The sequence below is a fragment of the Podarcis filfolensis genome (assembly GCF_964270895.1).
Source record: "Podarcis filfolensis genome assembly, chromosome: 1".
Classification (NCBI taxonomy): domain Eukaryota; kingdom Metazoa; phylum Chordata; class Lepidosauria; order Squamata; family Lacertidae; genus Podarcis; species Podarcis filfolensis.
The window spans coordinates 129,071,826-129,099,275 of NC_139604.1; the positions used below are offsets into that span (position 1 = coordinate 129,071,826).

The 27,450-nt window shown below is 44.0% G+C and overlaps 1 protein-coding gene across 10 annotated transcripts in view; it reads left to right on the top strand.

Moving 5' to 3' along the window:
* KTN1 (kinectin 1) overlaps positions 1–27,450 on the top strand; it is a 104,379-nt gene that overhangs the window by 18,984 nt on the left and 57,945 nt on the right. For all 10 annotated transcript variants that reach the window (XR_014547217.1, XR_014547218.1, XM_083610576.1 and 7 more), the window contains exons 2-9: positions 12,019–12,576; positions 15,352–15,489; positions 19,274–19,450; positions 21,618–21,748; positions 22,785–22,901; positions 23,424–23,564; positions 25,020–25,126; positions 26,796–26,928. Coding sequence is in view for 8 of the 10 variants with exons in the window: in XM_083610576.1 (XP_083466702.1) it covers positions 12,054–12,576; positions 15,352–15,489; positions 19,274–19,450; positions 21,618–21,748; positions 22,785–22,901; positions 23,424–23,564; positions 25,020–25,126; positions 26,796–26,928 (1,467 nt within the window). In the remaining 2 variants the exon portion in view is untranslated. The remainder of the gene's footprint in view (positions 1–12,018; positions 12,577–15,351; positions 15,490–19,273; positions 19,451–21,617; positions 21,749–22,784; positions 22,902–23,423; positions 23,565–25,019; positions 25,127–26,795; positions 26,929–27,450) is intronic.

The window sequence follows — 27,450 nt, forward strand, 5'->3', positions numbered from 1 at the left end:
GCTGCACAGTCTCTTTGTATGTGTGAACAGAAGACTGAATAGAAATAACAGACAAAATGTTACCGGGTCGCTGTGATGTGCGGCTTTAAGTTGAAGGCCTGTTTGGGTTTCCAGATTGCTAGCTCCCTTGAGGTTTTGTTTCAGGAACCTGAAGTACTTCATAACATCTTTTTTCCATTTTGTTTTGTTATGTCAAAACATAGGAGTATGCTTCACCAGGCAGACTTCAGTTTCCAGTTTAGAATTCTTCTTAATCACTTCCTCCTTTTCCCCCCAGCCTCAGATTATGGCAGTCCTTCAGGATGGAGCTCAATATCATTCTGCGTCAGCTACAAGTCTAGGGCGGTGTGATGTCTCTCCCATCTCTGCATGCTTGGGACCAGACTACATGCATCTTTGCGTATGTGCGTGTGGTTTTTAAATAGGAGCTGCAGCTGGGGAGGGGGAAGAAACATTTGGATCAGGGCCATGCTGTGCTTGATTTTTGTTGGGAACGAAGCATGAATCAGGGAGCCCCTGCTGCTGCTATTAAAAAAAATACACCAATGAACCCACCCGTACAACTGTATGCAAACATGTCTTTGATTTAAAGTATACTTTTGGGGGGGGGCAGGAAATGAAGACTCAAAAATATAAGAGCAGCCCTTCTAGATCAGATTGATGTATAGTTATAGCATCTATATAGAACCTTCAGGTCCAAGAGCAATATGCCTCTGAATAACAGGGTGTTTTTTTTGGGTGGGGAGGAGGCACTTGGGATAGTAGTGAGAGATCTGGAGGTGTGCTGAATCGGCATGCAGCATTTTCCTGGTCAGGCTGCTTAGGGGAGCTTTGGGACGAATACAGGAACCTGCCAGTTTAGTGTTAAAATGCCAGAAAAAAAGCACAGGAAACTCTTGTTCAGGCAGCCCATAGAGTGGATAGGATGTTTATACGCTTCAGGTTGGGGGAAACCCTCCACCTACGTGGGCATCTGTTCTCACTGAAATTTCTGTTCTCGTCTGGCACTTGGAGAAATATGTTCACTACTCATAACTTCCTCTGCCGTATTCCTGCTAATAACTCTTAGTAGCTTATGTTCTACCAAAAAAAGCACAGAGATCTCACACATACACTGCTCTTTTCAAGCTCCCCCCCCCTCACCCCAGTATAGAGGTGAGATTGGTTTTATAGAGCTGGAATCCTGTTCTGACCCAAGGTGGATTTTAAAATTCATGTGCTTTTTATCCGGGAGTAGTGAGGACACTGATTCCTCCATCCTTTCTCTTGTTCATCTAAAGAAATGGTGTTAATAGAGGGTGAATGTTCTTTTTAGTGGTGCATAGAATTGAGCCAGCCCTCTGGCTTGTCTCTGAAGAATAGCTGAACTCACAATTGTCCAGGGTATTATTGTACTGTGGTGTTGGCTAGTAAGTGTAAGAATTGCAGCTATTCCCTCTCTTCCCTCCCTCCCCTGATCCCAAGGCCTTGGAGCTTTGCCAAACAGCATTTTTCTGTGCATGTATGTGGAAGATAGGAATGCAGTGCATCCTACTTGCCCACTGGTTAAAATTTGGTCATTGTTTCGCATGAAGGACGTTGACCCTGCTCTGTTCTCAGACATATGTTATGGGCAGCTCAGTCTTCTCATAATCTTCCAGCATAACCCTTGGAACCCTCAGATTTATCCTGGTGCTGCACATCCGGTCAAATCAAACACCTTCTGTCTATATCATTTGCTAGGGTAACCCAAGGCTTGCGTGAGCAAGGGTACTGTAAACCCACAACTTAGGTGCATTTAACTTGTACAGTTACCAGCTTTACACACATGAGGGTTCTGGGAGAAGCGACTTTGGGAATCCCATTGGACCCAGTGTATTTTGACTATACATGATTTTGGTTTTAGACACAATCCCTGAAACATAACTTATGTGAAAATAGCACGCCAGGATCTGAAGAGTAGTTGGACAAGACATTCAAGGGTTGATTACTGCAATACGCTCTTCTGGGGGCTACCACTGGAGACTCTGAAACACATTATCAATTGCTGGGGTACATTCACATTTCCCCCCCTGCTCTGGCCAGTTACACAGGTTGCTAATTTGTTTCTGGGCAAATACAGAGTGCTGGTTCTAAGCTTTTCAGCCTTGGACACATACCTTCAAGTTCACCTTTCCCTGTTTGAGCCAACCTACCAGTTGAAGACAAGTCAGAAGGCACAATTTACCGTCCTCTCATTACAGTGGATCGTTACTGTATAGTAATGGCTAGAAGCAAGAGCTCCCCAGTTATGACCCCACAAGCATTGGAACTTCCTTCCTGAATAAGATAGGAAATGGCAGAAGCAGTTGCCTGATTTAAGTAGATACATATGTAATGCTGGTGGTGGATTTGAGTATTTATGGAGAAAAGCCTCTGTACATGTAAAACACCTTGTAGGTTTGTTATGACTGAGGAAGTGATGTGGCTGTTTTTAGAGAGAGCTGGCAACTAAATTATGTTGCCAGCTCTCTCTAAAAACAGCCACATCACTTCCTCAGTGCCTTCGCCCTCCTATATTCCTCCTATATATGACTGGAACCTGTCTTATCACCGCAACAAGTTATAACAAGCTGGGGGGGGGGGGGACACAAATTGTGAGCAAGTTACCAAAGCTGTGGATTAGTATACTGGAGAGGAGATTACTACTGCTAAGAACAAAGTTCTTATCCATTTGCTTTTAAACTGCTACAAAGCTAATTTTTGAAGTGTAGTTTTGCCATTAAAATGGATTCTGTAAAACTACGTGTCCTTTCTCCTGGGTGGATAGAAGAATATAATCTTATTTAAACCAACTGGCTTTTGAAATAAATCCAACTTCAAAATGGATCTTGAATTAAATATAAACATGTCTAAATTCATCATCACTCAAAACGGAATGCTCTGCTATCCTGCAAGTTACCTTTGTCATGCTGCCTAGGTCTAGAACCTCACAAGGGGTACTTATAAAATAAGCCAGGATGGTGCGATTATACCAGCTGAACTTGCCTTATAATGAATCAGACCATTGGTCGACCTGACCCAGTCATGTCAATGTTGATTGGCTGTGGCTCTCCAGGATTTCAGGCTGGAATATTTCCCAGCTCTACCTGGGGATGCCAGGGATTGAAAGTGGGGCATTCGTCATGCAAAGCGGATGCTGTACTACTGAGCCATGGCCCGCCCTTTCAGGAATGGTTAGATGCCAAACAAGCCAATTAGTTTATTTAGCAGTTAACCATGGTTCATTGTTTACCAAGATCCTTGGTTATTACCTAACATGAAGCTGAGATTCTTTGAAACTGAATTCAAGGGGAATGGGGAGGCCTTAGCCTGACGCTTAGTTCATGCTCATTCCATCATGGTTTACTACTCCACATGTACTGGGTCAGTATTCGCAAAAACCTTCGAAGTTCCTCCCTCCATAGAATCATCTCCTCTGTGTTATTGCCAAGCTGGCTTGAAGTGGAACAGTCTCCCTTGGGAGGTTGTGGACTCTCATTCCTTGGAGGTTTTAAAGCAGAGGTTGGATGGTTGTCTGTCATGGGTGCTTTAGCTGAGATTCCTGCATTGCAGGAGGTTGGAATAGATCCCTTTCAACTCTGTGATTCTATGAAGTATTACTAAGCTTACAGTGGCTGAGGTCAGCCCTTGCTGAAGAATAGTCAAGTTTAGGATGGGACGAAACACGAAAGGGAAGAATATCAGTCAAGAAATGCTTAAGAACATAAATGAGACCAGGACCCTTGTCCGTGCAGAAGTCTTTTTCTTTTTCCTTGAGCTCTTTGGAGCTCTTAGTTCAGGCGTGCATTGATAATGTTTGTAGGCTTGGAAACCTAGAAGTACCATAGAATGAGCTTCCTGTTAGCTGTCTTGCAAAGCTTGCATGGTGCCTGGACCTAGTTGGCAATCCTTTCCTCCCTTTGCCAAAACATTGCAGCCAGAATAAATTGCACCTACAGTATGATGACGGTAAAGCAGCAGAATTGAGCAGAATTCCATCTTTGTAAGAAACTGTGTAATTCCACTCCTTCCCAGGCTTGGAAAAATCCTAGACATCGAAAAGCTGGTGCTGATGCCTAAGAATGTCTCCTTTCTACTCTCCCTGCATGGAACTGGAAAAAAGAGGGGAAGGGGGGGGGATTCCCAAACCCCTGATTCTGGCGCCTGCAACTCTTCCATAATAACAGCCCACCAGTCTGCAAGTCTATGTTTGCCTTCTTTAAACCACTTTAACAGTGTGAGGTAGGGGGAAGAAGTGCAGTTGGAAAGCCTTTGGGAGTGACAAAAACGGAGGAAATGAGGTAGGGTTGTGACTTGGTGGTAGGGCTTGCATGCAAAAAGTCTGTTTCATTGCCTGGCATCTCTGACTTGGGCTGGGGATTCCTCCTGTTTAAAACCCTGGAGAGCCACAACAAGTCGTTGTAGGTCAGAGGTAGACAATGTGATGTTCTCAAGATGTTGTTGGCGTCCAGCTCCCACCAGCCCCAGCCTGTGTGGTCAGGGATAATGCAAATGAGAGTCCAACAACTTCTGGAGAGAGCGCACCACTCTGGCTACCGTTGGTGGAGATGATGACCAGGCTACCTGGAGTTCCCTATGTTCTGCTTCTTAGAGAAGCTTATTCATTCATTCTGTGCAGAGCCCTCTCACCAAATGATATAAGAGAATACTGTTGCTGCCCCCTCCTCCTCCGAGTTATCTGCCAGTGCATTTTATGCAATTAACAGTCATTGCTTCAGTCTTCTTAGACTGGGATCTCCATGTCTCACTCCCCTTGTATGGGGGCTCCTCACAATGTTGTCCATTTGTGTCTTTCCCAGTGCAACTTCTGTATTTTTTTTCCTTGCTGCCCATGGTGTGATTTACTTTATTATGTTTGCGAAGAATGGTTGTGCTGCACAATATCTCCACAGATAGAAGAGTAATGCTAAGGGCACCAACATCTTTTTAAAGAGGTGTTGTTTTGGTGTGTGCAGTGATCTGTTGGACAGGGTAGGCTCACAGCTCACTACATGTTCACTATAACCTTTGTGCAGGGTACCCTGTTTATTTTTGTTTAATTGTGCTCTTAAGTAGTGCTTTTAAACGCTTCCAATCGACGCTTCCAGCCTGAAAGAAACATTAAAGCACTTTTTTTGGGGGGGGGTTGCGGGTATTATTTTTTGCCTTTCATGGATAATAATGGGTGGCCATGCATAAATGAATATCTACTTTGCACTAAATAAATTGTTTTTATTTTTTAAGGATCTCTTGGAATTTTTCTCCCTTAAATGACTGTTCAAGTGAATTTGACTTCTCCACTTATATAGCAACTGTGTCCCTTCCACAGGTGTGGATGGAATATAGGAGGGTGAAGGCACAGAATAAGTGCCTTATCCTCCGCCATGTTGAAAGCCATTTGCAGTTCTTAATCAGGTGACATTGGAAGAAGCATGATTATTAGTACTAGGAGCCATGCATCTGGAAACAGCCCTTAGCATAGGATTGGAAGTGAAAATGTTGGGAAAGGAATTCAGGCATGCAGAGATGAGCATAAGTTGGCACAGCAGCTCCATGTGGACCAGCGTTAGAAACTGAGATATGAAAGCTAGGAGCTAAATGGCACCTTAAACCTAGGTTGTGGGGCCCAACAACAGAATGTCTAGGCGTGCTTTTCTTGTAACAAGAATACAAAACTGAAAACGAATGAACTGCAGCTAAAATATTATGTTCATTTTTTACATGGCCTAGTCCTTCCGCTGCCCACCCCCCTAATATTCTTAAGAGGATCTTTTTCTCCATTCTTCAGTTAGTAGCTGGAAGTGGGAAGGCAGAAAAAGGTCCCCCTTTCCTTCCACTCTGAAGCTTTAATCTGAAATCTTAGCCACAGTAGTAGCGCCGAGAGCTCAGAAACCGCTCACGCTAAAGAAATTCCCTGTTGCAAAATGCACCTAGAACAATGGGAGTTTCGAACACTGATGTGGACCTTCTACTAGAGCTTCTCACTTTCACTGGAAAGCAGCTATATGTGTTCTTGCCCAAGACTTGCAGGTTATGCTGCAGAGCCTAGACTGCAAGTCAGAACCAGAGCACCGAGGTCAGTATAACAGCTTGATGACATCTGAGGGTAGCTCACCAGATGGTACAGATTCCCTGGTATGGTTGGAATGGGAGGCATTTACCTAGAGGATATTTGGAGGGCTGAGATTATTGTGTTCAGCAAATGGCTTCATTGGATCAGTTTAATTGAGAGAAGAACAAGAAGATTTGAGTGAGTCTCTTGTCTGTCTGCCGCCGTCTTTTTCTATGTTTAAAAGCAAACCGAAGGAAGAACCCTTAAAAACTGTATTCCATTAAAGCTTCTCTCTGAGATGTTAAGGACCAAACAGATACTAGCAGAAATTCAGCAGGCTCTTTCTGTCGAAAGTAAAATTACCTTAGTTTATTTGGGGGATTTGCAGCGAGGGCTTTTGTGTGTGTCTCTCTTCTAATCATGGAACAATTTCAGCACCAATAAATCTTAAAATTGACCATCTAGTGCATTTGATAGGCATTGGATCTCACCATGGCAGAGAGGCTTGCATTTGGTGCCAAATTTAATCTGTGCCTAATGCAAGCTGAGCTTGCCTGGGAACATGCCACTGTATGTTGCCTCCCCTTTGTCAATTTCCTTAAGCTTGAGATGATTGTGGGCAAAGCAGGGCGTTGTCTGTGCAGACATAGTTTTGTACTTTAAAGCTGTACTTCTCAGGTTCTGGAGCCTCTGGTGTCATGGAATATAAACTGTGTGGAAGTGGGGACCTACACAGAGAACAGAAAGGATTCAACTTAGTGCCATTCTTTATTTTCATCTTCTGTTTTTAAACCCTTCATCACTTACATCACTTATATAAATAAATAAATAACAAACTATCATTATAGCAACAACAATACTCTTCATATTTACCTAAACCTTGCACACTCAATTACATGTAAAAGCCTGGATGAAAATATATCTTTTCTAGATGCCCATAATGAACATCCATTAATTTTCCCCAGAGTTGCCATAGTACATGGGTAGGCATACTGGCAGAATCCGCGACCAGGGAGAAGAGTCAGCAGAAGAAGATTGGAAGAAATTTAAGGACTATTTACAGAAATACTACAAAATTAATGAACTCTGAAAAGATGTTGGATTGAACTTTTGTGGTCTCTAGCTGTTATGACAAAGATAATAGGGATTAAATTGTTTAAGTCATTAACTTTAAAAAAAGTTGAGTGGAAAATAAGGCGTTATTTTAAAAGGAATGTTAAGAGATTAGGATTTGCTGGATTAACAAGTTGAATTAGAAAACAAGAAGGGGAGGTATGAGGAAGTCAAAGAATCATGTTATTGAAAAACTGTTATTGAAATTGACTTGTTTTTAATATTTTTCTTTTTCTTTTTGTGTTTATATAAAATTGGAAAATCTAATAAATATTCATATAAAAAAAAATAAAGATAGTACGGGGAATGCACATCTGTAAATATAAGCAGCAATTATCGCTACTTTCTTTATACAGAGAGCCAACTTCATCATACTATTGTACTGCTCAACAAATAATAAAAAAATCAGAAAGACATGGGTAGGCATACTAAGGCCCGGGGGCCGGATGCGGCCCAATCGCCTTCTAAATCCAGCCCACGGAGGGTCCGGGAATCAGCGTGTTTTTACATGTGTAGAATGTGCACTTTTATTTAAAATGCATCTCTGGGTTATTTGTGGGGCCTGCCTGGTGTTTTTACATGGGTAGAACGTGCGCTTTTATTTAAAATGCATCTCTGGATTATTTGTGGGGCATAGGAATTCGTTCATCCCCCCTTCAAAAAAATATAGTCCAGCCCCCCACAAGGTCTGAGGGACAGTGGACCGGCCCCCTGCTGTAAACATTTGCTGACCCCTGCCATAGTATAAAACTTGAGTTTTCAGGTTTGTCTAAATGTAAACAACTGTTTCAGACCTCCCAGGTTGTAATCATAGAATTGTAGAGGACCCCAAGGGTCATCTAGTCCAACCCCCTGCAATGCAGAAATCTCAACTAAAGCATCCATGACAGACGGCCATCGAACCACTGTTTAAAAACCTCCAGTGAAGGAGCTCTTCCTTCTTGTAATGCAGGCCTCCAAATCCCATAGCTGCAGGGTTGGAAACGAAGCTCTGTTAGGGCCCAACCAAAGAACCAATACAGTGGTACCTCGGGTTAAGTACTTAATTCGTTCTGGAGGTCCGTTCTTAACCTGAAACTGTTCTTAACCTGAAGCACCACTTTAGCTAATGGGGCCTCCTGCTGCTGCCGCGCCACCGGAGCACGATTTCTGTTCTCATCCTGAAGCAAAATTCTTAACCTGAAGCACTATTTCTGGGTTAATGGAGTCTGTAACCCAAAGCGTCTGTAACCTGAAGCATATGTAACCTGAAGCGTATGTAACCCGAGTACCACTGTAATCTCTGTTCATTTAGCTTTCACATCAGGGCTTGGGAGCAGTTTTCACAAACCAAATATGTGATCAGCAGTGGGTATTGTTTTGCAAGAGCAGCTGATTTCCCATATCTGTTGGGCGAGGCGGGGGAGCCAACTGTCTTTAGCTTCGTAGAGAAAGTGGTAAGTGAGGTATAAAAAATATTAAAATAAATTCTCAGTGATTTGGGCATATTGTCAAGCCTAACCAGTAGGCACTGTGGCTCCGCCTTCCAGGGGGGCCTTAAAAGCACATTGACTGCAGATCCAAAGATGGTCTTTCGCTTCCCTTCTCTCTCCTTTCCTCCTCCCACTCTAAAACCCTGAGCTGGGACTTGTTTTGGTACCGGGAAGCCAATGTGCTTGAAGCACTCCATCCACCCTCTGCCCAGATACAGTGGTACCTTGGGTTACATACGCTTCAGGTTACACACTCCGCTAACCCAGAAATAGTGCTTCAGGTTAAGAACTTTGCTTCAGGTTAAGAACAGAAATCGGGCTCCGGCGGCAGCAGGAGGCCCCATTAGCTAAAGTGGTGCTTCAGGTTAAGAACAGTTTCAGGTTAAGAACGGACCCCCGGAACGAATTAAGTACTTAACCTGAGGTACCACTGTAGTCAGCTGTAGCCTCTCTCTCCAGATGTAGTTGTGCCCTCCAAATATCAGCGCAACTAGGGGGGTGAAGCTTGCTGCCTGCCTTTGCCCTAAGCTGCAGCAGAAGGCCGAGCCTCTTCAGGGCCTCTGCTCATTATGTGACTTCAGCAACTGTTTTATGTATCGGTCCCAGGTCTTGGAGTTGTAAACCCCTGCAGTGCTTTGCAGAGCAAGGCCTGCTGAATTGCAGGTGAGGCTTTGCTGCTCAATGGCAGATCATGGGCCTGTCTGATGCAGTTGCATTGCATAGGCTCCATAACCCCCTTGTGCTCTTATCACACAAGGTATTCTGCCCATATTGCCCGCTTGCTTTTTTGTAAATTACAGGAAAAAGGTTGGCCTGTTCTGGAAAAACCATGGTAGAAATAGTGGCGAAGTGAGCCCACATATTGTAAGGGTGGGCAGTTTTAAACCTGAGTCAGTGAGGCTAGCAAAATAAGATTCCTGATAACATTTATTACAAAAAAAAATGTATTTTAAGAAGAACTCTTGTGGGTGGCTAACCAAATAACTGAAATTGTGCCTAGGCCTTCCTCTCCCCTCTGCTTCCTGGTGAAAAACCAGAATTTCAACAGATAGGTTTCCCAAGAGATCTGGGGCGATATATGTTGGCATGCAAAAATTCTGGGGCCACACCCTACATTGCAAGTAGCTAGGAGTGGCTGGGAGAGAGTAGCTCTTCCATGACTTGCCACCATACTGGAGACAAAACTGCTGCTGGGCCCAATGGACTGGTGGTTGGACTACTAATAACCATGTCTGTTCCGGCAGCTTTGAAACCTAAGAAGAGGTTTGTTGGATCTTCAGAGCAGATATTCAGCTAGTCCAGCACCCTTTCTTTCCCAGCAGCGACCAGCTGGCTCTTCCAGCAGACCTCACAAGCTGAGCATGAAGGCAATAGTTTTTGTCCCCAACGCTAATTTTTTTTTGGGGGGGGTGTACTTCCTTTCAACACCGAGGTTCCATTTAGCGATTCTGGCTGATAGATTCATCAACTGTTGTTTCCAGTGAATCTGTCTGATCCTTTTTTGAAAAGTTAGCGAAGACGCTAGTTGCCACAGCAGCCGCACCTTGAAGTGAATTCCATTACGCTTCGTTAGAAGTGCTTCATTACCCATCAGTTCTGCCCTGAACATCAACTCATTACTGAGTTTTAGTATTATGGGAGAGAGGAGTGTTTACTCTTCCCCAATATTATATAATTATATAAACTTCTATTGTGTACTTTCTCAGTTGTATACCCCCCTAAAAAAAAAAAATTAGAGTGGCTGCTCTAATTACAATTTGCTGCTTTGACCCTAAAGCCAAATGTTGATTGCAGGAAGTACAGACAACAAGGAAACATCCTCTTTTTTTAATTGTACCTTTGGATTCAAAGCAGCAAGCAAATAAATAGTTGTCATGGCTTATTTATACATTATTTTATTGGAGAAAGGATCCACAAAGAGAGTGCACAGCATTCAAATTCTCCAATTTGAAGTCTTAAAACAGAGCATTAAAACTGAGAACAAATAGCAGGGAGGAATTTAAAGCGGCCCCTCAAAGCATGCCAGAACATTAAAAGTTTTAACAACTCGCCTAAAGAAACCTGCATAAATGAGAGAGCCAACCTCTGGGGTGTTGCAACCGAGAAGGCCCTGTCCCTTATTCCAGCAAAAGGCACATCTGCCAGTGCAGAGCCAGGCCACAGATGAACACTGTAAATAGGATGCATTCACGTGAAAGAAAGCAGCCCTTCGAATATTCTGGGCTGTGTGATATGTAGGGGTGTGAATGTGTTGGTTGTAAATACATAGAAGGACCTTGGACTATCTTTAGGGTTGGGCAGATGCCTATGAGTGGAGATGTTATGCTTTGTAGACAAATAAAAAGAAGGGAATGACTGTAAAAAGTTTCGTTTTGCTAAACACTTTGAAGCAGAGTCAAACTCTGATGATTATTGACATGCAAATTCTGCAGACCACCCACATTTCTTGAAAGCATGAGATGACTGCGCTTCCGGAAGCCTTGTCCGGTTATAGATTCCCAGAGGCGTGTTTGCTGTGTGTGTTAAGGGACACACCTGATCTCTAAACATTGGAGAGTGTGGTTGAGCTGCCGTGAAAGCTTACCAATTTAAAGTTGCCCCCATAACTTTGCTGTGGATTCCGATACTTTTCCGCACTTTGCATTTCCGACTTGTTGAGTAGAGTTGCTCTTTAATCTCTCTGGAGCTGTGCCCTGGGGGGTAGCTGGTCTTGGCACCAGAAGGCCCTGAACTGTGTGAACTTGAATGGGGGACAAGGAAGCCTGTGCATTCTGAGCTTGGGTGTGTGTCAGATGTGAGCAGCGTCACAGCCTGCGGGGCCTCTACTTTTGGCCCACAGGAGGAAAAAGGAGGGCAGCGCCCATTCCAAACCAACTTTGCAAACAATGGGCTGTAAATTTCACGATAAGACTCTCATTGCCAGTTTGTTTGAAAATAGCATTCAGGTGTGTGTGAGAGAGAGATTTCCCTAGGTTAAAGAAACGTAATTACAAACAAATTGGTCCAGGGGTTTTTGTGCTAAGTTCTTGGATGTAGGGGAAGAATCAAAAGGGATTTGCTTCCCTCCCTTGCATTTTGTGGGCATTGATTTATGGAAGGGATTGTAAAAAATGAAAATGGTGTACAACATCATAGAAGTGCTCCTAGGAAATAACCTGCAAAAATTCAGAAAGATGCCCAGCATTTTCCAACCAAGCACCACTAGCAAGGAGCAGCTTCTAGTCAGAAAACCTTGTCCACTACTGATAGTTTTCATGTCATGATTCCCTTTAATGTTTTAAGGAATCCCTCTTCTTCCTGTATTGCTTCTTTAAAAATGGACTTTTAAAAATGTATTCTTAAGTAGTTTGCTTATTAACATCTTTCTCTATTTCTTTGCAGATTTGTTCTTATAGGCAGTAGTGAAGAAAAGCACAATGGAATTCTACGAGTCGACCTATTTCATTGTCCTCGTCCCCTCTGTCGTGATTGCCGTTATCTTCCTCTTCTTCTGGCTTTTTATGAAGGAGACTCTGTACGATGAAGCCCTCGCGAAACAAAAGAGGGACCAAAAGTTTCCGCCTGCTAAGGCTGATAAAAAGAAGGCAGAGAAGAAGAAGAGCAAGAAGAAGGAGGCTCAGAATGGGAACCTCCATGAGTCTGACTCAGAGAGCGCCCCTCGAGACTTCAAGCTATCTGATGCTTTGGGGGCAGAAGAGGAGCCTATTCCTACTGCCCCTTTGGGTGTGACAGAGGCCCCCAGTGGCCTCCGAGAGAGGAAGAAGAAGGAGAAGAAACGTAAAGGTAGCCCGGAGGAGCAGGCACCCAAAGACCCGGACAGCACCAAGTCTGGAGGGAAGAAGGTGGAGCCAGTACCTGTTACGAAACAGCCCACCCCACCGTCCGATGGAGCTGGGTCAAAGAAGAAGGCGGGACAAAAGAAGCAGAAGAATGGAATAGGTATCTTCATGCTAGAATTTGGGGTTGGGGGGTGGGGGGTTTGGTTTAGCCATCTCGGGTTCCTAAGCTGTTGAGATGGATTAAAATACAAAATGGCACAGTATATCTTTACTGCTTTCTCTCACCTCCACAAGCATTGCCCTAAGTAAAGCTTTGCTCCCGGTTTAAAATACAGTGTTTTACAGATAGACCTTGATTGATGATAAATTCAGGCTGTGCAAGCAGAGTGGATTTGGCGCTCTTGCACAGCAAACCCACATTCCCCCCCCCCCAAAAAAAAAATTTAGACACTTTTGCCATAAGGAAAACTAATCTGGAAATGCTCTGGAAAGTGTGGCAACACTAATTCCGTGATGTGGTGTCATATAGTCTTCCTGCAGACTTTGGGCTCAATAGGCAGGTTGTCTGAAAGCAGCTTAAGTGTCCTGTTGCAGAATGCTTCCAAAAGAGGTTTGGGGTTATTTTCAGCCCCTGTGGAACTGCTAGCTAACTCCTGCTGCCTCCATAGAATTGGACTCATTTATTTCTGCTCCCCACCCAATAAATCCCACACTTTTTGGTGCTGTATTGTGGTAAGCCACCGTCTTATCTAAGGATAGCAAAGATGGAAATATAAAAGGAGTGGATAATATTTTCAGCATGAGGCACTTTCTTCACCCTGCATTTGATCGCTACTGTTAAGATATAGTAAAAGACTTTCCAGTATGCTTGAAGGCTAGCTGGTGTCACAGGTTCAGCATAAAAGTTCTCGCCAAAGCATGCAGTCTTTCCTCATTTCCAGATTACTTCTGCACCAGCATCCTCTGTTGCAATTGCTTGATGTTCTTGCATTATACCAGATTGTTATCTCTCTACCAGTCCCCTTCCACCCTGTTCTCTCTTCTCTTTATTTTTACAATAAAAATGTGCTGCTTTTTTATGTGCACATTTGATGATTGCTACTGAGGTGCTGCTGCAAGATGCTCTATATGCTGCAGTTTTTAGGCTTTCTTTCTTTTTTTAGAAAAATACTGCAGTGATTCAATATTCTGAAGTTTAGGTAACTGCTCTCACGGCTAATCTCCCTAGACCTGAGTCTTGCCAGCTCTGTGGTCTGAGCACAATACAAGTGAGGCAATGTTTTGCAAAACTTAGTTTCAAAATCAGATGTGGAATAAGGATGTGGACCTTGCTGCTTAACAACCCCATGACTTCCATGAGGAAGTGGCTCTTTAGTATTTCAGTAAATGCTTTGCTATGTAAAGTTTCGTATTGGCATGTAAAAGTTTGCCTGCTACCTCTAGTATTGGGAGGCTGGAACCCCTGATAGTTTTGCACCTCCTGGTGTTCTTAGAGCAGAGTTTTGCCTCGTACCTGTGGAATGCAGCTTCAAAAACAGGCATATTCTGTTGGTCCAAGCAAGCTTTTGGGCTATTCAGAACTTGTCCCCAGACCCAGATGTTCAGAGTAAAAAAACCAAAAAAACAGTTTTGGTATTACTAATCCACTATTCATTCTTGGTTGCAGTTCCGTGTTAACTCTTCTGCTGGCCTATATTTAAAGCCTTCCACACAGGTGCTTGTATATTGTAAGGATCATGGTATTATTGATGGTATTAATAATGATAAAGATAATAATCTTTATCATAAAAGATAATAAAGATAATAATGGTATTATTATCTGGGCTGCATCAATAGGAGTATAGCATCTAGATCAAGGGAAGTAATAGTGCCACTGTATTCTGCTCTGGTCAGACCTCACCTGGAGTACTGTGCCCAGTTCTGGGCACCACAGTTCAAGATGGACACTGACAAACTGGAACGTGTCCAGAGGAGGGCAACCAAAATGGTCAAAGCCCTGGAAACGATGCCTTATGAGGAACGGCTAAGGGAGCTGGGCATGTTTAGCCTGGAGAAGAGGAGGTTAAGGGGTGATATGATAGCCATGTTCAAATATATAAAAGGATGTCACATAGAGGAGGGAGAAAGGTTGTTTTCTGCTGCTCCAGAGAAGTGGACACGGAGCAATGGATCCAAACTACAAGAAAGAAGATTCCACCTAAACATTAGGAAGAACTTCCTGACAGTAAGAGCTGTTCGACAGTGGAATTTGCTGCCAAGGAGTGTGGTGGAGTCTCCTTCTTTGGAGGTCTTTAAGCAGAGGCTTGACAACCATATGTCAGGAGTGCTCTGATGGTGTTTCCTGCTTGGCAGGGGGTTGGACTCGATGGCCCTTGTGGTCTCTTCCAACTCTATGATTCTATGATTCTATGATTCTATTGATGTTTGTGTGTAAGTGTGTCTCACTTTGGCACAGTGACACAGCATCCTTGGTGTGGGTGTATATATGTATATATAATCTATGGCACCTAACACAGGACAGTCTCTAGATTATTTACAATTGAATTTTAAAACATACAAAATTGTTTGTAGGCTTCCTTTTGAATGGAGTCACTCATTTTGGGGTGTTGGGCAAATTTTCCTCTGCATTGTTCCCAAGTGCAGTGTGTACCTTCTGGCTTCCCTACAGGGGTGAATTCAATTTCATAATTAAGTAAAGGTGAAGACTTGGAAACCGATGGAGCTCAGCATTTATACCATTCCCCTGTATCTTGAGGTCGCAACCATTAACAATTGAGGCTGTTCTTCCTTGCATAGCCTCAACCTGTGTTCCGTTTCTTGGTCATGTTAAGAGTGTGGCAGAATGTTGAGGTCTATCTTGACAGTGTCTAAATACATGCATGCACACATACCATGTTAGATCACTCTAAAGCCTGATGTGTCTTGTCTTTTATAGATGACCAGGATGCCAAGACTGATTCATTTTTGTCCCCAACTAAAAAGCAGGATCCTCTCCTGTTGCATCATGAGATAAAACAAGAAAGTGTATCAGGCAAGAAGAAAGTTTCTGCAAAGAAACAAAAGACAGATAATGGTAATATACAGATTTCTCTTTCTCACTCTTCTTTTAAGATCCTTTCATCATCAGTGGGGATGGAGTAACTGCCATGAGTTTAATTTTCAGGATTTGTCCTCTGAATTCTGAGACACTGTTCAAGGCCAGTTCAGAAGGGGGAAGGAATAGAGAGCCTGTTGTAACCCCTCGCTGCATGTGTGAACAGTACAGTCTCCCAGGGCATTTTGCTTTTGACCTCAAGGTTGCTCTACTCAAGCAAAATGTCTTTAGGGGCAGATAAAGCTTGAGGCTGCAGAACAGGAGTTCATTGACATATTTGATGTGATTTTGTCAGGGCTGATTCAGAACGTAACTTTCCAAGTTTCTATTGGATCTATCTAAATCTAATGACGTTTTGACCTATACAGGATCTTGTTAACTTTGATTGATAGACTTACATATGCTATTGCTGTTCTCATTTCATTTTTCTCTCTCCTTTCCCTGTGTGTGCTCATTTTTGATGTCGCATTACAAAACAGCTCCTCCCTGCATTGATTGTGTGTGCATATACATGCATGTAAGCACATTTACAGAATGACACTTTTAAAAATGTATCTGTGTAGTGTGATTGTTTTATTTATTTAAGTTTCTATTCTTCCCTTTCTCTAAGGACCTCAAGGCAGCTTGTATAATTCTCTCTCTTCTCTATCCGCTGCTTCCAATTTTATACTCCTATTACCCCTGTAGTGTTAAGTTAGACTGATAGAAGGTGACAGGTCCTAGTGAGCTTCACAACTAGTGTTAGAAACTCAGATATATAAGCTAGATGCCAAACGGAATGTCTAGTTAGCATTTGGGAGCCAGAAGGCTCAAAAGTCGTATTTTTCGAGAAAACCTTTTGGTTCCTGAAATTCATTCTGGTTGTGCAGATAAAATATCACAGATAGAATTCTACAGGGTGTGTTGTGAGTGTGCGAAAACAGGCAAGATCCAAGGATCCCCAGGCATGCGCCTCCAGAGGTTGGAGACATCAGGCGCCACCCTGGGGCTGGGCATCTTCAATGTGCCGCAAGTGGCCAATAGCCAGATGCAAAATGTGCCTAGCGAATTTTGACCCCTGCTCACAACTGAGTGGGGTTTAGAACCCTGGACTCTCTACTCAACCACAATTCCACACTGACCCAGTTGATCATTTCATGCAACCTGATGAAGCAGGCACTGCTTCCCTATGAAGCTTTATTCACAAAAAACTTCTTAGCAAGCAGAACTTTCCATCTGCTCTATATCTGCTCTTAGTGCTTTAAAGCTCAGGACAGGCCATGTTTTCTTCTTTTGCTGTTACTGTTTTCCCTTTCAGGAATGTGCCTAGGTCACTTTTGTAACAAAAATGAACATCAGATTCTGGTCCATCAGTATTTATCTGTCTCTAAAATCTTTATTCTGTCTTCCTGTAAACCGCTCAAGGCAGTAGGGTTTGACACACGGGTCAAGCAATGGTATGTCAAGAATCCAGGCAGTAACTCTATGTCTGATTTAATAGCAAGCACTGCACAATCTTTGCTTCTTGTTGTCCTCTTGGTCAAGGTGAGCGGCATGGAGGTGCTCAAATGATTCTCTTGAAGGGGCTGAAACAAGTCCATGTGGAACAGCTACTCTGTGAGGTTACTTGTTCTCATGGGTGCAGAGGAGCCTAGTTCAGATGTTATTGGCCAGACCATGGTTTGTGACTGCCTTGTGGTTCGCCCCTTTCTCTCACATAGAGTTCCTTCTCCCTTTCCTCCCCTGCCCTGACTGACCATGGTTTGCTGTGACATCCAAATTGGGCAAACCATAGCTGCCTGCCACTAACAAGGAACTTCAAACCATGGGCTCTTAAGTCCATTTCATGGTTTCAAATTGTTATTTCTGTGAGAGAATTTCTGATCTGCTTTACGGGTTGTTGTTGTTTTAAAAAATGCCCAGTGTGTCCAACATTTATAATTTGAAACAGTAAGAAGTTTTGAAACAAAACAAGCAAGAACAACTAAGTGCAATCAAACTCTGATCAGGTTGAAAGTCTGTAAGAATGAAAAAATGTTTTCCAGTGGCATCAGAATTAACCTCATTGTGCAGGGCAGCTAAGTCTCCTGGGCAAGGAGTTTCACAGCCTGGGTGCTGCACATGTTCCACCCAACAGCATCCTGGAAGATGGCAGGATATGCACAGGGGTTTTCCCAGTTAATCTTGGTGGAGTGACAGATTCGTATGGGGAGAGATGGTTTTTGTGAATGTGCTGGTTCCAAATCAATAAGCCTTTAATGGTAATGGCCAGCACTTTGCATTGAGAGTAGTCTGCAGTCCATGAGCCTGCAAATTGCTAATGACTTGCAACCTCATGACTTGGCTGCATCCAAAAACAGGCCAGGGAGAACACAGGCAGCATCTGTGACCTGCACTGAGCAGGAGCTTGAACCCTACATTAGGGACACCCCGCCCCCGAAAAACTCTAGCTCTCAGGATAAATTAATGGTTCAATTAATGCTTTCAAATCATTTTTTAAAAAATTAAGAGTAGTGTCATTGGGCGTATCTTCCACTTCCCTAAAGCTTGTACCCTATACCCTTGAAACTATACTACATCATGTGATTAGAAAAAACTCAGAAAGTTTCATCAAATGGTTGAGGGGTGGGTGAGAAAGAGACGTCTGTGCTGAATGGCAAGCCTAGACATGGAAGGGTTATGCAATGGGGAAGGGAAATCTGATGACTAGTTCTCTTGGTGCCTAGGTGTGGATGTGGATGGCAGTTCCTGTATCAAGGCCTGTTGGTGCAGTCAGAAGAACTGTTCTGTGTGTCTGTAGGTTGTCCAAGACCCAAGGAATGGGGTTGGTGGAAGGAGTGTTCAGGCATGCTCTGTTCCCACCCCTGCAGCCCAAAGGGGTCAAAGAGGAAGCACAGCTAATGTTGGCCACATAAGCAATAATTGTTGCTTGGATTATTAGACTTGCTTATGTGGGTGAAAGATGCAAGGTGAATATTTAAGGTGGTTGCAGCACCATCTGCTGGAACTGTGGCAAGGATTCAGCAACCGATGGCCTAAGCTTTTTGTGTTTGTGTGCATGTCAGGTATGCAACAATGCATTCACTGGTACATGCGCAGCTTCTCATGCCTTGGTGTACTGAACCAGGGTGTAGAGAGTTGTGGGACTTGCAATGCAAGGAGCCAAGCTTGCAGCTCCACAGTCTCCGTTGATGGTGCCACATCTGATAACCATGTGGTTGCCCAGCCATACTCTACAATTAAAGCTTTTCAGTTGTTCTCTTCCGTGCATATTTGTGTGTGTGTGTGTGTGTGTGTGTGTGTGTGTGTTTGGTTACACCCAGGTCTATGCCACCTATGAACTCCAGTGGTGTTGCATAATAAATTGTGAGCTGTGATCTTTAGTAGTGTTGCATAATGACTTCTGATGACAAAGTGAGAGCCAAAGTTCTTACTCCATTCTTAATTGAAGTTAAAATAACCTGGAATCCTTTAGGGGTTTCTTACCCTGACACAGTGTGTGTTGGGGCTGGTTGAGATCTGGTTTTCAACATCGCAATATATGACGAAGTCTGAAATAAGGATGGAATAAGGCATTGGCTGCCTTCATGGCTTTCCCCACATTGTGGTTTTTGCACAGAGCTTGTGTGCGTAAGAGCTCGCACACACACACACACACACACACACACACACACACACGCCATGATTCGCGATACGTTGCCAGGTCAAAAATTATGAAGCTGATACATTTCTGAATAATTAAAGCACCTTTTGCCTGTGTTCCCTTTGTTCCCTAAAACTCCAGTCATGACATTGGTAGACGAGCCTTTGATTCATGCAACGACTTACATCCCTTTGATGGATAATGCTGACCAGAACTTGGCAGCGGAAAAGAGAGAAGCGGCTGACTTGGTGAAACAAGATGGGATTGAAGTGCTGCAGAAGAGCAACTCCAAGAAGCTGAAGAATGAAACCGACAAAGGTACTGCGGTCGAGGACGTGGCAGGGCCAAGGGAGGCCTGTGGGGTTGTGCTGCAGAGCGTGGAAATGCGGTCAGTGCGGCGAGAGCTGAGGTTTCCTTTCCATCATGTTTCTCTCCTTCACGGTTGAGGAGAGATGTGGGCAGATGTGCAATTTCCTGTAAATGGGCAGGAAGTAGAGGGAATCTTTCGGAGTTTTAGTCTTGCAATATAATTAGCTCCGCTCAGTCTCCTCCTTCCCCTTCCCCACCAGATGTGCCTCTTTAAATGACATTTGAATCTCGTTAGCTGTAGAGTTGCAAACCTGAAGCTTGGATGGCAGTATGGCCCTCCCAGCCTATCTGTCTGGCCCCAGGAGCTCTCACCAGCCTGCACTCACCGCTAGTCCTGCTTTGCCCTCTCCTTGTGTGTGTTTGCCTTGCTGGAATATGCCCTTGAACTTGCTTGCCTGGATGGGAGGGTAGAGGGAGTGCATGTACCTAGGAACTAGCCTACTTCAGAAAGGTGAAATTTGCATCCATTGCCCCACCCACTTTCGCCTCTGGCCACGCCCACCTTCGCATGCCCCTACCCTGGAAGGTCGCCCAGAAGAGAACGTGACTCTCAGCATGAAAATGGTTCTCCCCGCTTCTGAGTTAGCTGAATGCCGTAGCTATGAGAGACAAAGCAGGTTTCGCTGAAGGTTTTTACTACTGGTTAAATCAGTTTCCCCCAAACTTGGGTCTCCAGCTGTTTTTGGACTACAACTCCCATCATCCCTAGCTAGCAAAACCAGTGGTCAGGGATGATGGTCCTGGAGACCCCAGTTTGGGAAACACTGGGTTAAATGGTACCAGAAGCACAATGTGACTACGTGAGCATTGGTGCGGGTGGCACATAATGTGGACTGTGTGCAGTCCTGCATGTTACAATTGCAGCAGGACATACTGGCCAATCTTTTTGGCACAGGATCCTTTTAGCAAGCAATGCGAATGAAGCAAAGCTTGTGTACACACACACATCTCTTGCAAAAGACCCTTGTGTGAACGGTAACAAATCGATGTGTCCTGCAGCAGTCATAACATGTGGCTGGCTCTGAAGCCTAGACCTGGCAAACGGGCACATTGGTAATCAGGCCACAGTTTTTTTGGTGTTGCCTCTGCTCTCCCTTCCCCTGTCCCACTCCCCATTCCTCTAGTCCGGCTTCCTTACGCTGTTGGTACCATAATTTGCAACCTTACTATTATTATTGACGTTTAATTTCAAATACGCAAGGAAAACGGAGCTTAGTGGCTGCATAGAAAAGAAAGATAAATAGCGGCCGATGGTTGTAGTTTTAGACATTCTGTAGCCTTATCCAAATGTAGCTCATTCTTTTCCTGCGAGGCCTGGGATTTGCCGACCCAAATTAGAAACACTCCCCTCTGCATATCAGTAAGCTGCTTCTTGGGGGGGCATCAGAAAAGGCTTTTCGTGTCTTTACTGGGAGCTCTGAGGACACTTGCTTTGAGCCATGCTTTCCCCTTGTCAGGGCCTGGTGATGTTTCCATTGGGCTAGCCTCTTTGCTTAAGGTTGGATACTGCCTTGCTTTAGGGCAGAGGCCTGTGGTTGTTCCAGAGAGGGCATTATTGCGTTGCTCCAGCAGTAATCTGGGACTGACACAATCCTGCATGGATTTTTTAAAATTAGTTTTTAGTAAATATTTTCCTGTATTACAGTTAAACAGTTAAACAAGGAAAAGTATGAATAGCATCTCCACTGGCAATTCATAGTCTTTTCACAGTTCGTTTACAATTCAGTATGAGACACTATTGTAATAGACATTGTGCAGTAGAGGGAAAAGAGAGGGGAGGGAGATTTGGGGAGTTAAATGATACTTCGTTCTATTGCATGGTGTTTGTGCAGGGTTTTTTGGCTGGTTGCAGTGTGATTTGTTTGTATGTGTGAGGAGGGGAGTTGTTGGGTCGCATTCTGTACCATAAAAGAACGCACTTCCCTGGTCCTAAATGGCTTGTTGGGTATGGAGAGCATGTTCTCTGATAATGGACCACAAATCAGGCTCCCTCAACCTGGTGTCCTCCAGAAGCTGTGGACTACAACTCCCATCATCCTGGCCAGCACAACGTTGAATTCCTCCCGTAACAAACATGCCCCTGTATGTTAAATGTTGCTGTTGGGTTTTATTGCAGAAAACGCCGAGGTAAAATTTAAGGACTTTCTCTTGGCTATGAAGAATATGATCTTCACAGAAGAGGAGGCCTTGAGTGTGGTGGAGCTGCTGAAGGAGAAATCAAATGTGATTCAGGATGTTCTGCAGAAAGTAAGTGCTGCTTTGGGTCACTGCACTTGACTGGAAAGGAGGGTGTTGGGTTTGCTAGAGCACTTGAGGCTAACACTTCTAGGCAAGGACTGCTTCTGCGACCTATCAGTATTTCTAGTTTTAATCATGATTTTATACTGATGCTTTTACTGTCTTCTCTTATGCCATCCTGATAGAGTTACTGAAAGGTGGCCTAGGAGCCTTGCATACAAAATAAACACTAGAACAGAGACAGTCGTTCTCACACTATGTGCTTCGTGCCTTTTCTGACACTGGTGTCATAAATATTGATCCTCAGAAGTTATTTTCTGAAGGTTCCCTCCTGTGGCACGGCTGCAAAGGAAGCTTTCTCTTCCATCTTTGACTAATGGCAGCTTGTCAGAAAACTGACAAACATAATAAAGATTAACCACAGTTTGTTGAAACAGCCGAGCTTCAAACCATAGGTTATGAAGCTGGTTTGTTTATAATAATAATAATAATTTATTATTTCTACCCTGCCCATCTGGCTGGGTTTCCCCAGCCACTCTGGGCGGCTTTCATCAGAACATTAAAAACAGACATAAAAAACCTCCCTAAACAGGGTCAGACCATAGTTATGATTAGTCACTTTTTTGGGTTTGTATGTAATGCTAAACTGTAGTTGATTAAAAAAAAAAAACTATCTGTGGCTGTGCTAGAAGGGGAGAGGGGACATACGTCAGCTTGAGGCTCAAGGCTCATTCCTGTCATGATAAGCTATACAGTCATAGCTCTTGTTACATTTGGTTCAGGTTACGTCTTTTCAGGTTGCGTCCCGCGGTGACCCGGAAGTACCAGAAAGGGTTACTTCTGGGTTTCGCTGCATGCACAGACACTCAAAATGACGTCATGCGCGGAAGCGGCGAATCGCAACCCGCGCACACGCAGACACGGGTTGCATTCTGCTCATGTTGCGAACAGGGCTCCGGAACGGATCCCGTTCGCAACCAGAGGTACCACTGTAGTCCAGCCTGGCTCTTCCTGCCTTTCATTGTTTTGCTCTTGGTTGTTGCAGGCCAGTAAGGGTGACTCGGCAGCAGCCCTGCATCAGCTTCAAGAAAAGGACAAACTGCTTGCTGCTGTGAAAGAAGAAGCTGCCACTGCAAAGGAGCAGTGCAAACAGCTCTCACAGGTATGGTGGCTCACAGGGCACGTAGGTGGGCCACTTTGGGTCTGTGATGTTTGGCTTCCTTTGCCATCTTTTCAGCAGGGGAGAAGGGAATGTAAATAAAATGCTACAATGGGGTAAGAAGAAGGCATCAGGGAAACGTGCATAACGGTCTCGACATACTCCTAACCCCCATTCCTTTCTGCTTATAATCAACAAACTAAGTTTCAAGATTGTCATCTTTCTGCTCTCAGCTTCCATATTTAGCTCTATCATGATTTTTCCTTCTCCAGCTCTCCTCCTCTGAGTTGCCCAACCATTTAGTGCTCTTTTAAATGACCCCATTGCTTCCCATGCATCCCCCCTCTTCCTCCAAATCTCATTCCCAAAACTTGAAGGTTTTGGGTTAAAAACCTTACTCCTGTTCCTAATATTAAGAGAAAATGATGTACAGATACCTGCTCTTGCTGTCATTCTGTCTTTGTCCATCCGTTGCATTTGTTGAAGTTTGCTTGTAGAAGTGAGGCATCATTTTTTCCCTCCTAGGAGCTAGTTTCAGAGAAGGAAAGAAGCAGCTTAGTGGCAGCAAAGCTGAGAGAAAAAATTGGCACCCTGGAAAAGGACCATGGAGTCTTTCAAAACAAGATCCATGTAGGCTACCAAGAAAACCAGCAGATGAAGATGAAGGTAAAAACTTCCCACTTCTGCTTGGCTGAGCAGATGCTTTGGGTGGTGACAATTCCTTTCGCAGAGGACATTGCGTTTTGCTTGTCGAAGTGCCAGCGAGTGAAATTCAGTGTAGGATTTATATCTCTTCTGTGGAGCCTCTCAGGGGCATTTTCACTCTTGAGGCTTAAAATGGTTCCTGCTGCTTTGCAGTACTGATGCAGAAATGTTGCAGGTGCGCCTTCACAATGCAAAAGCCTTTCCTTGACATTAGCACAGAGCAGAAAGCGCACGAGGTGATTTTGGGCTGACTTTCCGTCTCATATGTAAAAGCACCTCTGGAGGTGGGCTAACAGGGCTCTGCAGGACATTTGGCCAGTCCCTGCACTGCATAATCTTGTGGTTTGTCTTCTGGGCCAAGATAGTACATAGATTTTATTAGGTATATATTTTAAAGCAGATTTTAATAGATGGAGGTGATTTTGTATAACCGTGCCTCTAAAAGTCGTGGAAGAAGAAGGGCAGTGAGGAGGGAGAAAGGTTGTTTTCTGCTGCTCCAGAGAAGCGGACACGGAGCAATGGTTCCAAACTACAAGAAAGAAGATTCCACCTAAACATTAGGAAGAACTTCCTGACAGTAAGAGCTGTTCGACAGTGGAATTTGCTGCCAAGGAGTGTGGTGGAGTCTCCTTCTTTGGAGGTCTTTAAGCAGAGGCTTGACAACCATATGTCAGGAGTGCTCTGATGGTGTTTCCTGCTTGGCAGGGGGTTGGACTCGATGGCCCTTGTGGTCTCTTCCAACTCTGTGATTCTATGATTCTATGAGGCATGTGGGCTGCTGGAATTCCACATCACTGGAAGTTCCCAGGCTCTTTTCTTCTCCCTGCCTCTCAGCTTCTGAGATTACATCAGACTTTGCCCTCACGCTTAAAAGTCTGCCTATGCCAGGGGTGGGGCGAAAGTAGATTAGAGTTTGCTGGTAGATCTCTGGCTGATTTGCAGATGATCATCAAGCACTTTTCTGATTTCCAGTTGTTTAATAGCAGTTGCAGCAGCACACCTTTTCATACCACTTAGGCTGCTGAAATAAAGCTAACAGGGGTGGACTTTGTCAAAGGATTAGGAGTTCAGCTCAGTGCAGTTCTGGGACTGCAAACCAATCACTAGGCTCAGAAACCTGCTCAGAGGCACCTTGTTCTTTCATTCTGTCTGTTAGTCTGTTGCACATGGCTCTGGTTCATACATCTTGGGGTTCTAGGGTGTTTTTTTTGGTGTTTTAAAAGTAGATCATACCAGCCTGAAGTCTACCCACAAGTGATCTACACAGCTTTAACAACTAGAATCTGCAATTCTTGGGATGCTAAACGATATATTCCTTTTAAAAATCTGTCTTGCATGAAATGCAGTCCTGCCTCTTTCTGAGCAGGTAGTCTGGTTTAAGGAAGTTGGCTGTTGCTTTTTCTTCTCCCTGTGTAGTTTCAGCAAGTTCGTGAGCAGATGGAGGCGGAGATTAATCGCCTGAAGCAAGAGAATGGTATCTTGAGAGACGCTGTCAGTACTTCCACCAACCAAATGGAAAGCAAGTACGCTACTGGTGATTCCACTAAAACATAAGTTTTGTAGCTTTTGCCCTAAAATTATGATTATGAAGTGCCTGGCGCAACGTGTTCTTGAAGGCTGTGGACTTTAGTTATGCCTGATCTAGTGCTAGCTAAGGATACCTCCATTAGACCTATTGCAATGTATCAAGGAACTCAGGTTATTGAGGAAAAGGTACCAGCCACATCATTTTGTGTATCGGGCCGTGGTGGCTCATAGGATGATGGTGTAGTTTTTACTTCACTGTCCCTATAGATCTGGCCTCCTCTTCTTCTTTGCTTTTCCAAAATGTACAGAGGATCAGTCTGGTGTGAAGTCTGCTGGTACTCATCATTCATTAAAGGCTCAGTGTTAATTTTCTATTGTTTTAAGTCTTCTTCAGCTGTTATATCGGCACAGGGTCAGCGTTGGTTTGTTTTGTAATTTAGTGCCAAATAGGAAAGGTTTGGCATGAGAACTCGCTCTCCTAAGCAGATGGACTATGCTCACGTAGTGCTGATGACTATGGCAGTGGAAAGCTGGGATGCCAGAATGGGGCTGGGGAGTGGGTGGGTGTGGAGTTTGACCAACTTTAGCCAACTCTTTCACCCACCCACCCCTGTTAGCTTTCAAGAAACAGTAGCTTGGAGGACAAGGGTCTTCACAAATGTTAGGGGTATGCATCCCCCTTAATTCAAGCAGTGGCACTGTTAATGCCATCAGGAGAGCATATGAAAACCTGGAACAGAGTGCCAGTCTTTTGTCTCTTGGTCATCTGTTGCTCATACAGTGGTACCTCGGTTTTCGAACACCTCTGTAGTTGAACGTTTTGGAACTCGAATGCCGAAAACCCGGAAGTTAAATGCCTCAGGTTTCAAACACGCCTCTGTAGTTGAACAGGAAATGCGGCTTCCATTTTGAGGCTTCCGTTTTGTGTTTCGGTTTTCGAACGTTTCAGAACTCGAACGGACTTTGGGAATGGATTACATTCGAAAACCGAGGTACCACTGTATTGATCTAACATAATGGCTGCCCAGGACTAGAGTTATATCTTCAGGTGTTTGTGTGTTTCCTTCTGCTGAGTTAATGTACACTTTTTACCATTGGCCATGCCCTATAGTTGGGCATGTGTGATCCTTTCTGTTCTCTCAAAGTCACCTGGGGGCGGGGTTGTTCTTCAGGAGCAGTGGAGGAGGGTGTCTTCCTTGAAAACTTGGCATGTGTGCTCCATACATCCTGTTTCTTACCTTTTGGTGAAATCTGTAGTTGCAACACATGTAGAAATTCATGCTCATGGGGCAACTGTGTGTGTGTGAGAGAGAGAGAGAGAGAGAGAGAGAGGTACAAATTTTTCTCAGCTGCTTTTAATACTTGAAAGCATGAACGCATAGAACAGCAAAACTCACTTCAACAAAAGATTGCTTCACTAGATTCTGTAGTTCATAACTGGGACCTCAATCTTATCAGTGAATGTGGAATTTTCACAGCAGAAGAATTGACCAGTTCCAATAATTTTATGAAAGCATATTTCAAAGTAGGTTTTTTTTTAAGCACTCAAAATACTACCTTATGCTCAACTGCCAATGGCAACCGTCTGGCTTTCTGCAGATGCACATTCCCACTGCCAAATACTGCCTTGTAATGTGAAAAACAACCTTCTTTCTTTGTATCTAGACAGTCGTCAGAGCTCAACAAATTGCGCCAAGATTGTGCTAGGCTTGTGAATGAGTTGACAGAAAAGAACAACAAATTGCAGCAGGAGGAACTCCTTAAGAAGAATACAGAACAAGCTGTCAATCAACTAAAGGTGAGCTCCATCTTGCCTTCTGTGGTTGAGGTAACACCATCTGTCCCCAAACATGCCTGTCAGACATGATCAAAGCTGCACACAGAACTGTGGTTTCGCAAACCCTCTAGCTGGATAGTTAGCAACAGGGTGCTACATTCTTATCGTACAACCCTCATTTATTGGCAGAGGCAAAATGTGGACATAGCAAATATGTCCTAAATGCTGAGAAATCTGTGTGGACATTAGGAAAATTGAAGTTCTGTGACCCCTTCCTTCCTTGGCCAATCACTTGGCTACGTTCCAGACAGCACGAGGCTGTTGGCTTTGCTTGTGCAAGGTGTCCCTGAAAGGTTTCTCCTAAAGTTTGGGGGATCCCCTGGAAGGGCTTTTCAGAGTCTGTGAGAGGCTGTAGCTGTTCCATGGAGGATATGTTACCTTAACTGAATCTTTTACCTTACTTCTCTATTTCGGGGCTGGCAAACCTCCAGCCCATGGGCCAGGTTAGGCCTGATACAGCTCCCACTTTCTCCTATTAAGCTA